Consider the following 13,024-nt stretch of genomic DNA (forward strand, 5'->3'; position numbering starts at 1 on the left):
CAATATCCAAGTTGTATGTTTAATATTTAGGGTTTTGGATTATCATTATGTAGTTTTCTCATTATTAACATGGTAGGATATTATTAAGGTATTATTATTGTTTATTATGACAGTTTATTATTAGGGTATCATTATTATGTAGAAAAGTAGTTTACTATTATGGTATTTTATTAAGTATTGCGGTAGATTATTATTATGGTATAATTCTTATTATGGTAGTATATATGATATTATGACACTTCTGTATTGTTATATGTTTATATTTAGTATTACATATTATATTGTTTTTAATATTTTGGTACATTATGGTGTTCTTATTATGGTATCTTTAATATATTAGTATTACTTATTAGAGTATTATTAGTATTTTAATATATAGGGTATTACTTATTATGGTATCTTTAGCGTATTAGTATATATAACTTATTAGGGTATTTTTAGTATCTTAATATATAGTATTACTTATTATAGTGTATATTTATTATTATGTACTATGGTATTTATTTTTATATTTTAGTATTATTATATATATATATATTTTTTTTATTATTAAATATTTTCGACTTCTTTTATCCCTATGATTTCAAAAAAGAGGTATGAGCTTTCGGACTTCACGTGCCTTTAGTTCTGAGGGAATATATATATATATATATATATATATATATATATTACGTATATTTTTGTATGATTTATTTATTTATTTATTTTGTATGTGTATTTGTAAATTCACAAAATGAGTAATTTAAAAAGCTTGTTAAATTTACTTTGAGATAATTTCGTAATTAATTAGGTACCGTTCGTAAGAATGAGCGCGTTGGGGGTGCTCATACCTTCCCCTCATGTAACCGAACTCTCAACCCCGGTTTTGGTAACACATACTCATTCTTCCCTTAACTGGGTAGTAATTAAGTGTTCTAACCACACTAAAAGGTTAGTGGCGACTCCATTACATCATTTTTCTTGAAAATTTAAACCATATTTTTTTCTCGGCATGCCGGGGCACACGCACGTCGGGACGTCGTGACATCAAGGATATATCTTCTGAATCTATGGAGCAACACCGTCAAGTGTGAACCTTGCTATTGTTTTTTCAAACCCTAAATCGCTGATTGGGTCATGTTAGTCGACAATTGTTGGAGCTTACAAGATGACCTGGAGTTACAAGATCAAGAAACAAAATAAACACACCAAGTTGTTATGACTGATATGGGTAGTTAGATTAGTAGCCCAGATGGTTGTTATTGTATCTATATAAGAAGAGTGATTGTATACCATATGATTACAATTTTGTGTGAAGATAAGAAATATTGCTTCTTGCTTTTCTCTATATTTTTTTCTAAGCTTGCATTTTACATGGTATCAAAGCAGAATTCCACAATATGTTTGATAGTGCACTGACTGAATTCCACATGGAGATGCTTATCGTAAAGGAAGCATAACCATCTTCACCAAACTTCTATCTCTCGCCGTAAATCAGGGAGAAGAAAAACAACTACAGACAGGGTCCTGTCTGTAGTTGGCAAAGGGAGTTTCGAATTTCAGAAATTGATTGATTCAATTTCCACTGCTCTCTTAAAATTTTTTTCTGTTTCATTTCTATGGTAGAACCTGAATCTTCTATGCATTCTACTTCTATGGAAAATGCTGATGATTCTTCAAAAAATCCATTGGATGATTCTTCAAGTGTTTATTACTTGCATCCATCATATAATCCTGGAGCTTTTCTAGTCTCTAAAATCTTGACTGGTGAAAATTATGTTGCATGGAGTAGATCTATCTCCATTGCCCTTACTGTAACGACCTGCTAAATTTTTTTTTTTTTAATATTCATGTAAACTAAAATTTACACTGTTCTGATACCTGTTAATTTAATTTTAACTACAACCTAAACAGCAGGAAGCTGGATTCACATAAATCCACAACCACATATATACAATACAATACCAGAGTGCTAGATTATTCTCAAATTACACGTATATAACTGAACTAGGCTACACAATAGTACTCCCTTCCCTAGAAAGACTCACCCTACTGATTGGCTTGCACTGTAACCCCATCTATCTACGAGTCTGATCTGCTCGCCTAACTGGATCACCTAAAAAATATCAATTTATTGGGATGAGTCGACGCTCAGTAAGACGAAATATGCTATTGCTAGTGTGTAGCAAGTGAGCTACATGCTAATACAATCTAACTTAGAAAATACCATAAATAACAAAGCTGAGTCAAACCTGTAAACCTGTTGCAATATAAATCATACCTATGTTGCTTAACATAAACTGATTTTCCTAAATATTTATTCATAATACTTCTAATATCTATAGGTATCATTATTTTCTGAAAATATGATCATACACATAAATAATAACTGAAAAGATTCCCTGGATGGATAACTGAAAGTCATAATTTAATCCCTCATGATAGGGTTGTGCGGCCCAAAGGTAGGACCTAACCTGGTTGGTCGACCAGGGTAAGTCAACTGAACTCTGACAGTCAGATTGACCCTCTCAACCCATATATGATGGGGAGTCTGTCCATAACATAGGAACGATCAACTTCTGAATACCACATACTATATGAGTAGTGGTTGCACTCTGAACTGAATATTGCTATGGTACCGTGCTCTGTTGGCTTAATATTGTCCATCAGGGTCTAATACTATATACATATACATATATATATATATATATATATATATATATATATATATATATAAATGATATTTCTAAAATACTGCTTTTACCATGATTTGTAACAACTGAAATAATCATAGCATTATATAAACTGATATGAATAAACTGTAATAACTGAATATCTGAGATATCTGCATAATTGAATAACTGAAATATTTGATTAACTGTAGTAACTAATTAAATGTTATGGTTTTGAGATTTGCATATCATAGTAATATGAAAATACTGTAAAATACAAGTTTTTGTACACAAACTATAAATCATGGTATTATGAAAATTATATAAACCTTGTATTGATTTAATATCAAACTCATGCCACACAACTAGATATCAATATTATCAGGCTCTGAAAACTGTATATACGGTCTGAATAATAATTTGCTAAAAACATATGATTTGTACTGAATCATAATAGAATTGCCTAGCATAGCATATTTTCCTTACCTGATTCTTGCTAAAATCCCCTACTGACACGAGTCCTACTCCTACAGGGTTCCCCACTCAACACCCTGAAAACAATATATCTCAGAATAAAATATCATTATTTCTGTGTTTACTACATTTCCTACAACCGCTGGAAAGCCTAATTTTGAATAAAAGACCTTACCCTAAATCTGAGATGAAATTCAACTCAATCCTACTAACGATCCGCTCTGGCAAACTTGGAGAGAACTTTCCTAGGAGCGTTGTGGTGGTCTCAGATCATTGATTCGACGACTAACGGGGCCAAAATTGAAGAGAGAGGAGGGAGAAATTGTAGAGGAGTGAGAGAGAGAGGGGATTCTTGTTGAAATATCTATGTAAAAATATGAGATTTGTACTATTTATAATCTGGCCTTCGTCGACGAGCCACGTCAGCTCATCGACGAGGTCAAGAAGAAGGTTGATAGACGAATGCCTTCTACTCGTCGACGAAATTCACAACTTGGAAAAACCACCTCTCATTATCTTCTCGTCAACAAGCCCAAAATGCCACGTCATTGACGAACACCTGCCCCCTTTACTATTTCCATTTTCCTCTCTCTTTATTATTTAAATACCATTATTCCTCGGGTCATTACACTTACAGTTAAGAATAAGATCGCATTCATAGATGGCACTCTACCTCAATCCAATCTTGGTGATTCTCGGATTCAAATTGCTTGGTTGAGAGCAAATAATCTTGTTCTTTCTTGGCTAATGAATTCTATAGCCAAATAAATTCGTGGGAATCTGTTATACTTCACAGTTGTTTGTGATGTTTGGGAGGAACTCAAGACAAGGTACCTTCGAAGTGATGGTCCAAGAGTCTTTACTATAGAAAAATATCTTAGTTCAATTTCTAAAGGATCAAGATAAGTTACTGAATACTTCAATGAATTCAAGACCCTCTAGGATGAATATATCAGCTACAAACCAATTCCAAGCTACAGATGTGGAATTCATGAAAGGTATTCATGCAATCTTTTAAAGAATTTTACAGATAGGCAACAATCAGATTATGTGATGAAATTTCTCATTGGTTTACATTATTCTTATTCTATGATGTGAAGTCAATTACTTCTTGCCTTCTATGAGCAAAGTATTTTCTTTACTAATGCAAGAAGAAAGCCAAAGATCATTGTCTAATGCTGTTGTTTTTTCCATAGATTCTCATGCTATGATTGTTGCACAAGCACAGAAGCCTATTACTACGAACGGTACTCGTTTCACAAAATCAAAAGCCAAAGGAAATGTTATCTGTTCCCATTGTGGATATACCGGCCATCTTGCAGACAAGTGTTTCCACTTATTGGATATCCACCTAGATGGAAAGGTCCACGAGGCAAGAAAATTATTCCTACTCAACATGGAAATTCAAATACAAATGTTGCTTCTTCTTTGGAGTTAAATTCAAGAATCTCAAATATATTTTCTCAAGAGCAAATTCAAAACTTGTTGTCCCTTGTAAATAGCCTTTCGAATACACACATAAACTCCAACTCCATAGCAAATATTGTTTCTACATCAAGTATCATATCATGCCATGTTGTTTCAGCTAACAAAAATAATTCTCCATGGATTCTTGATACATGAGCTACAGACCATATGATTTGTTCTCCCCATTTTTTCACTACAATTCATCTACCAAAACAATCATATATAGTCCATTTACCAAATGGTCAATTTGCTCCTGTTGTTTTCACTGGAATTATACATTTTTCAAGTGATATCATCTTACATAATGCTCTTTACATTCCTTCATTCAGTGTTAAATCTCATATCTACTTCAAAACTTTCTAAAGATAATTCCATTGGTTTGTTTTTCCTTCAATCCAAATGTATTTTGCAGAACCTAATCAGATGGAAGATGATTGGTCTTGCTGAAGTGAAGTATGACCTATATCACCTATAACAACCTTCTGTTCCAGCAAGGAATAAATCTGATCTCAATTGTATATCTCCTATTTCTTCAATAAATAATTGCACTACCAATGCTGATATTTGGAATCTTTGACTAGGACATATCCCATCTACTAGATTGAAATTTATTAGTGAGGTAAATTCCAATGTATCAACAAATCAAATTCATATATTTGAAGTCTGTCCTTTAGCCAAACAGAAAAGGCTTGTATTTCCTGTATCAAATACCTATTCAAATAAAGCTTTTCAATTAGTCCATTGTGATATTTGGGGTCCTTTCTCACCTGTTTAATATTCTAGTTTCCATTATTTTCTAACAATTGTAGATGATTATACAAGATTTACTTGGCTTTATTTCATGAAAACCAAAACAAAAACTGGTACCATTCTCAAAAAATTTTGTTTCTTATGTTCATACTCAATTCAACACAACTATTCAAACTCTTAGAACTGATAATGGTCAAGAGTTTAACATGCCTGATTTCTACAATGGTCATGGCATAATACACCAATTATCTTGTGTTGAAACACCCCAATAGAATGGTAGAGTTGAATGAAAACATCAACACCTACTTAATGTTTCTAGAGCTTTGCTTTTCCAGACCTAATTGCCAATTTCTTATTGGACAAATTATGTGCTAATGGCAACACATCTCATAAATAGAACCCTTCTTCTATATATTCTCCAAAATCAAACACCATACTTTCTTTTATTTCAAAAACATCCAGATTATAACTATCTAAAAGTTTTTGGGTGTGTGTGTTTTGCTAGCACACTCACAACTCATAGAGGAAAATTCCAACCAAGAGCTTCAAAATGTATTTTTTTGGGTTATCCACCAAATGTAAAAGGGTATAAACTTTTGGATCTTGTTACTCTTAAAACATTTATTTCTAGAAATTCAGTTTTTCATGAATCCATATTTCCTTCCATACCAAACACAATTCATACACCCTTTTTTTTTTTCCCTAATTTCCCTCAGTATTTTGATTCCTCATAACCCAATACTTCCTCAATTTCTATTACGCCTCTTCCACAAGCTGAGAACACTCCAATTGAACACACTCAAATTGAAACCCTCTAAAGGTCTCAAGGGATCAAAAATCCTCCTACATACTTACAGAATTTCTATTGTGGTAATATGACTCAGACACTTTCAGTTTCTCAATCATCTTCCAATTGCAGTTCAACTTATAAAGAAGGTAAGTCTCATTCTATTCTTCATTATCTTTCCATTTCTCAGTTATCTCCCAGATATAAAACATTTGTTCCTACTGTTACTTCCACTTTCAAACCCCAAACCTTCGAACAAGCTATTTCTCGTCCTCAATGGCAAACTGCCAAGGCAGAAGAAATAAAAGCTCTTGAATTAAACAATACTTGGGATCTTGCCATTTTACCTCCAAATAAGACTGTAATAGGTTGTAAACAGGGTTAACATGTCAAGTTCAATGCTGATGGTACAGTTGCAAGGCATAAGGCTAGACTAGTGGCTAAGGGCTACACTCAATAAGAGGGATTAGATTTTTTTGATACATACTCTCATGTTGCTAAGATGACAACTGTGCGAGTCTTACTTGCTGTTGCTGCTATAAAACAATGGCATTTACATCAATTAGATGTAAATAATGCTTTCTTGCATGGAGATCTTAATGAAGAAGTATATATGCAATTACCACCAGACTACTCATCAGCAAATGACCCTCGTGTATGCAAGCTCAAAAAGAGCATATATGGACTGAAACAAGCATCATGACAATGGTTCTCCAAGCTATCTACTTCTTTGCTGCAACTTGGATTCACTCAAGTAAAATCATATTCTTCTCTCTTTATCAAACAAACCCCCCTCAGCTTTTATAGCTTTACTCATTTATGTTGAAGATGTTATTCTTGCTTCTGATAGTATTGCTCAGATTAATGAAGTCAAGAAATTTCTCCATGATTCTTTCACCATCAAGGATCTTGGAAAATAAAATACATCTTGGGTTTGGAAAGAGCTAGATCAGCTAAAGGCATTAATATATCTCAGCGAAAATATGCCCTAGATATTCTCCAAAATAGTGGTTTTTCTGGCTATAAACCAGAAAATTTTCCTATGGAATCTAATATGAAATTAAGCACAACAGATCTTTCACTTTCTCTCACTGATCCTGCATCATATCGAAGGCTCATAGGTCGATTGCTATACTTAACTATAACTCGGCCTAACATTGCTTACTATGTTCAAGCACTGAGCCAATTTATGGCTAATCCAAGTACACTCCATTTTAAAGCTACTGAAAGGGTACTCAGGTACATTAAAGCTACACTAGGTCAGGGCCTTTTTCTATCTGCAAACTCATCTCTTCGTCTAAAAGCATACTCAGATAGTGACTGGGGTGGTTGCTTGGACACTCGCAGAAGTGTAATGGGTTCACAGTTTTTATTGGGGATCTCTTATCTCATGGAAATCAAAGAAGCAACCTATTGTCAACAAATCATCTGCTGAGTCTGAGTACAAAGCCTTAGCTACAACTACATGTGAAATTCAATGGCTTCTCTATCTATTAGTTGATTTACATATTTCTCATTCTCAAGCTGCCTTATTATGTACTGGTAGCAAACCAGCCTCTGAAATTGCTTCTAATCTTGTGCACCATGAAAGGACTAAGCACATTCAACTAGATTGCTAAGCACATTCAACTAGACTGCCACTTGGTTCAAGAAAAACTGCAAGCAAACCTCATTAACATCATTTATATTCCGTCTAAACACCAAATAGCTGATATATTAATCAAGCCTCTTGGTTCAATCCATTTCCATCATCTTATTCACAAGATGGGAATGATTAATATCCATTCTCATCTTGAGAGGGGTGTTGGAGCTTACAAGATATGGAGTTACAAGATCAAGATATAAAATAAACACACCAAGCTGTTATGTCTGATATGGGTAGTTAAATTAGTTGCCTAGATGATTGTTATTGTATCTATATAAGAAGACTGATTGTATACCATATGATTACAATTTTCTGTGAAGATAAGAAATATAGCTTCTTGCTTTTCTCTCTGTTTTTTCGAAGCTTGCATTTTACAACAATTGTGGAGAGAGAGAGAGAGAGAGAGAGAGAGAGAGAGAGAGTTAAGGGAGGGTTGTAGTAAAGGGAGCAGCCGTCATGGCTAGCTTGGACGAGAAACGAAAGGAGGGAAAGAATACAGTGCGGTGTTGTAGGGGTTTTCTTCCACCATTTTATGAAAACACACGACTCTTTGACGACAGTCACTGAACCTAATTACCTTCTGTCTAGAGCTTTATTTGTGGATCCCATCTCATGTGACAAATTTTAATTAATTTATATTGGGCTTTCAAAAACCAAACTAAATTTGGGGAATTCCTTTTTAGTATTATAGAGTAAAGATTCGCCATAAAAAGAGTTAATTTAGCAAAAGAAATCTCATGAAATTTAGCAATTATAAAAAATAAATAAAATAGTAAAATGTTGATTCATTAAAAACAATGTTTTAATATGCTAAAAGAGGGAAAACGAGCAACACGAGAATTCAAAAATAATTTTTTTATGTACAATTAAAAAAAAAATTTCATTTTCTATTTATAGATTTCAAATAATCACAAAAAGCAATTTGTTCTTTTAATTTTTTAAAATTTATATAAGGTAATATTTAGAATGGATTTGAATTGGATTTTTGTATTTAGAAAAAAAATTATACATAATCTACACAAATTAAAGTATATATAAAATCCGACTTCCTTGTTCCCATATCCAAAATTAAAAGTTAAAAATTTAGAAAAATAATAATAAAAAAATATATTTTTCATATTTTCTACATAAATTTGAAAAATTGAAAAATAAGGTGACATTTATATAATTATTTAAAAAAATTAAAATAACAATAAAACTATTTCTACAGAAAAATAATGTCAATAGTATTTATTGTTATTCATTTATTTTATATAAATATTGTAAACATAAAAAATTAGTTGACTGTTTTTTTATAATTTTCTTAAAAAAATTTAAATTATTTTGCACAATTAAATGGGTCCTATGTTTTCCCACAATTTTATTTTTTTGATAAGTTAAATTTCAATAAAACCAGTATACTTCCTCTTCCAGCATGGCAGCGGCCACTGCCACCGCTTACATTGGGAGTCTATGTTAGGGCAGAAGGTGCAAAAGGTGTTTTGTGATTTCGAGTAAACGGCCAATTGTTGGAATTTGAAGACTGACGGAGAGAGGGAACGAAGGGGACCAAAACGATCAAGTGAGAAGAATTTTTTGAGATTTTTGAAGCGGAGAAGAGGGGTGGGTGCTTCCTGATTCATGCCCAGGGGCTTGCAGACGAAGAATTCAATTCCAAATTCATCAATTGTCCTTTCTTTTTTTTTTTTTTCGATCTAGATCTGCTCTATTGTTTGAGATTTGATATAGGGTTTTGATTTTTAAAATTTTGATTTGAGAGAGTAGTTAAGTTGAGTCTTAAGCTTTTTAAAACCAAACCAGCAGTTAATACCATGTTATTATTGTACATTAATTTATATTTATATTTTTTAAAAATTTCAAGAAAAAAAAAAAAAAAAAAAGAGGTAATAGAACCAAATCCTCATTGAATTTGATTTGAAAATAAGAAAGATGATACGAAAGAACCATTATAATAGAGTTAATTAAGAAGAAGAACATACAATAAAGAAGTTGGTGAAAGAGCTGAGCTCCATCCCAACTCTTAATTCTTGAATTAGGTATTCCAGTGTAGGTAGCATTGACCGCCATTTTGTGTCTGAATTTTTTGCAGGCGCCCATCATCTCCATTTCCCAGATGTCATCACAGGACCGGCAGGTGCTCAGTTTCCCACGTGCCAAACATACACCAACCCGGCTTCAGGCCTATTTCCCCCCAGGCCACATGCATATAAATTAAATAAACTTGGTACCTACCATAGGCTCTATGGTTGGATAGGATTCAAAGCTAATCAGAGGCAAGTTATCCACATGCCACTTATTTGGCTCAGCATGCCAACAATTTTGGGAACACACCCGCTTCCTTATTTCATTTTTACTAATAATAATTACAACGCATGCAAGGAGCTGCCTAGGGTCGTTCCCGAGTACTCTGTATCTAAACTACATACATACATACATACATACATACATACATATATTTTTCTAAAAACCAAAAAAAAAAAACAAAGGCGGAAATTGATCTCTACTCATCGGCAGGATAATCCAACGGAGATTAAAGATGATCTACAATATCGATCTACTGCTCCAATCTTCCGAGAAGAGCAGCTTTCAACCCCTCTGCACTTCTCAATCCATCAGGGACCCCAACAACAACGTCTTGAAGCATGAGCTCGTTCACACTGGACATGCTTCCGTGGTGGACTTCAAATTCCAGGTCCCGCAGCGCGTTCATTAGACGCGCCGACGGATAATTCACATTCTCCGACTGAACCCGGATCATGGCATCGGCTCCCACGATCTTCACTTCCACTTCCAGCGGCGCCCCGCCAGAGGAAGAAGAGGAAGCAGGCCTCGCTTGATCCACCGAGGCCGTGGTGGTGCTTTGGTCGTTGTCCGTTGCATCGGCGCTGCCCTCTACCTTCACCTTCTTAGATTCCCTCTGTAATTGGGACTCCATTTCATCCACTTTTGCCTTCAGCTCGTTGATGTAGGACACCGCGTCCGCCAGCAGCGACGCCTTGTCCATCCGCGACACGTTCGGAACCACCGCTCGCAGCGCGTAGAACCGGTGGTTCAGCTTCTCCCGCCGCTGCCGCTCCGCCTCCACGTGGTTCAGCGGAGCGTTTCTCCCCAGCCCCGGCTTTCTCCCCCTCTTCTTCGGCGTTTTCTTCTCTACGATTTGAGCAATCAGTGCGGGACAATCAGAATCCGAATGCTCAGAATCCACATAACCCTGATCTTGCTTCTTCTTCTGATAACCTTCTCTGTTAATAATACCCTCTTCCTCGTTTACGCCGGAAATTATGCCGATGTCGGCGAAGGAAGAACTCCGGCCGTTGAACATAATTGGTACTTCCGCCGGACTGCCCTGTTTTGATCCCAACAGGGACTGGACCTGTTGAACAAGAGCCCAATTTTCTCGAATAATATCAGCAGACCCCAATTCGAGCACTCCGCTCGAAGTGGGTATGCAAGCCAGAGTCTCTATCCCGTGTATTTGAGCTTCTTCAGCTCTGTCACAGTTGCAACACCGAAGTTGGTGACCGCCGGTTAGCCACACCAGAGAACCAGAACTAAAAGCCTTGCCGGGGACGCCGTCGCCGGGGGAGAAAGACCGGGTAAGCGACATCATGTAGAACCACTCGGTGTCGGTGACGTCGCCGTCCATGGAGCCGTCGAACAAGTTGGGGTTTTCGGTGATGAGGGCGTGGATGCCCTTCATCATTCTCTTGCGTTCTGAGTGGAGCCCCGATCTGAAATGGTCGGGAGCAGTGGTGGCTCCGGCGGTGGGCTTAAGGACGGCGTCCTTAGTGCCCTGGAAATGGCCGTCTCCCCAGGCCAAGAAGAGACTGCCATTGTCGTCTTTGGAGGTTTGCCAGAAAATGGCATAAGCCCAGCAATCTGGCTGGTTATGGATGATGAATTGAAGCTGCTGTTGCAAATTAACGGGGGGTTGGGAGTCCTGCAGGGAGATGGTGAGAAGAGAGGAGGACGAAGATGGAGAGATTATTTCTGCCTCTTCCATGGCTGCTCGCTGTGTTATGTTAGTTAATTGGCAGAGTTTGGGAATGGGGATTTAATTACAAGGAGGGAGAAAGTGGCTTCATAAAAGTAACCGGGAAGGGTGTGGGGGAATCTCTGAGCCCTCCCTTGCAGTGGCCAGTGGGGGACCGAAGATGCTTTCTCACTCCCCCTACAAAATACAAAAGAGATGTAAAAATGTGGTTCTACATTTGGATGGCAAGATTTTTGAGATTTGGAATTTAAATACCAATTTTATGTGTAAGAATTTAAACATAAAAGTTAAATATTAGATACAAGTAATTGTTTGTACTACTTGGCTTTTAAGCAGAAAGAGTGGTAGATTTTTTTTGGGGATTGCATAGTCCGAATTGAATTGTATTAAATCATGGTACCATGTGAGGGCCGCTATTGGGCACCACTATCACGTGAACAAAAGCTGCTGATGAAGGGCAGCCGTGTAGGGTCGCCACTCCCTTGTCTACGAATCATAAATAAGGGCAGGGCCCGCGGGCCTACATGCTAGGCCCATGGGCCCACGTCCCACTGATCCTATAGGCCACGCGGCCTGTGGTGGTAGGATATCTGGATGCGTCATCCGGTTGGCTTCCAGTTCTCCGACTCGCCAATCTAACCGGCCCTCTTTCCGTACAGGCATGAAGCACGGTTGCTGCGTTCTGCCTATTTTGAATTTTTATCCTCAACTATTTATTGATTTGACTTCTATGAGCACGTGCATACTGTTGGGCTACAAGCCTACAAAGATTACCTACCCCAGCAACTAATAGCTTTCCTTTCCATCGTGCCTGAAGGTAAACTTTTTTAAAATTATTTTTTATTATTTTCTTCAAAATTTTGATTTTATTTTTTATTTCAGCCGATGCAAACATTTATTTAATTTTTTTTAAAATATTTTATTAATGAATTACAAACGTAGAATTAGTCAACAAGTTGTCTTGTTCAAAAATTAAAAACGCAACTTTTACTCTTTGAATAACAATTAAAAACTAATAATATTAATAAAAAAAATTATCAATTCAGAGAAATGAATAGTTTTACTGATTGACTTTTCCAAATCAAAAAAAATTAAAAGCATGTTTTTTCCTTTTCAACCACAATTAAAAATTAATACAAAACCTATTCATACGGACAAACGAGTCATTATCACTCTTTTTTTTTTTTTATTCGTCCGTTTTACGGTCCACGTGACTAATCTTGCGCCTCTTGAAGTTGATCCCATAACTTTAAAGG

At 35.9% G+C, this 13,024-nt stretch overlaps 1 protein-coding gene across 1 annotated transcript; it reads right to left on the reverse strand.

The window, feature by feature from the left end:
• Nucleotides 1-10,091: 10,091 nt before the first annotated feature.
• On the reverse strand, nucleotides 10,092-12,118 carry LOC131165776 (transcription factor MYC2). Its single transcript, XM_058123827.1, has one exon. It carries the CDS (start codon nucleotides 11,775-11,777, stop codon nucleotides 10,329-10,331), a length of 1,449 nt encoding a protein of 482 aa, XP_057979810.1. The 5' UTR covers nucleotides 11,778-12,118; the 3' UTR covers nucleotides 10,092-10,328.
• Between the last annotated feature and the right edge of the window lie 906 nt (nucleotides 12,119-13,024).

Source organism: Malania oleifera, chromosome 10 (assembly GCF_029873635.1).
Source record: "Malania oleifera isolate guangnan ecotype guangnan chromosome 10, ASM2987363v1, whole genome shotgun sequence".
NCBI lineage: Eukaryota > Viridiplantae > Streptophyta > Magnoliopsida > Santalales > Ximeniaceae > Malania > Malania oleifera.

Coding starts and splice junctions, on each gene's coding strand:
- LOC131165776 (XM_058123827.1), bottom strand. CDS start 11,777: ATGGAAGAGGCAGAAATAATCTCTCCATCTTCGTCCTCCTCTCTTCTC.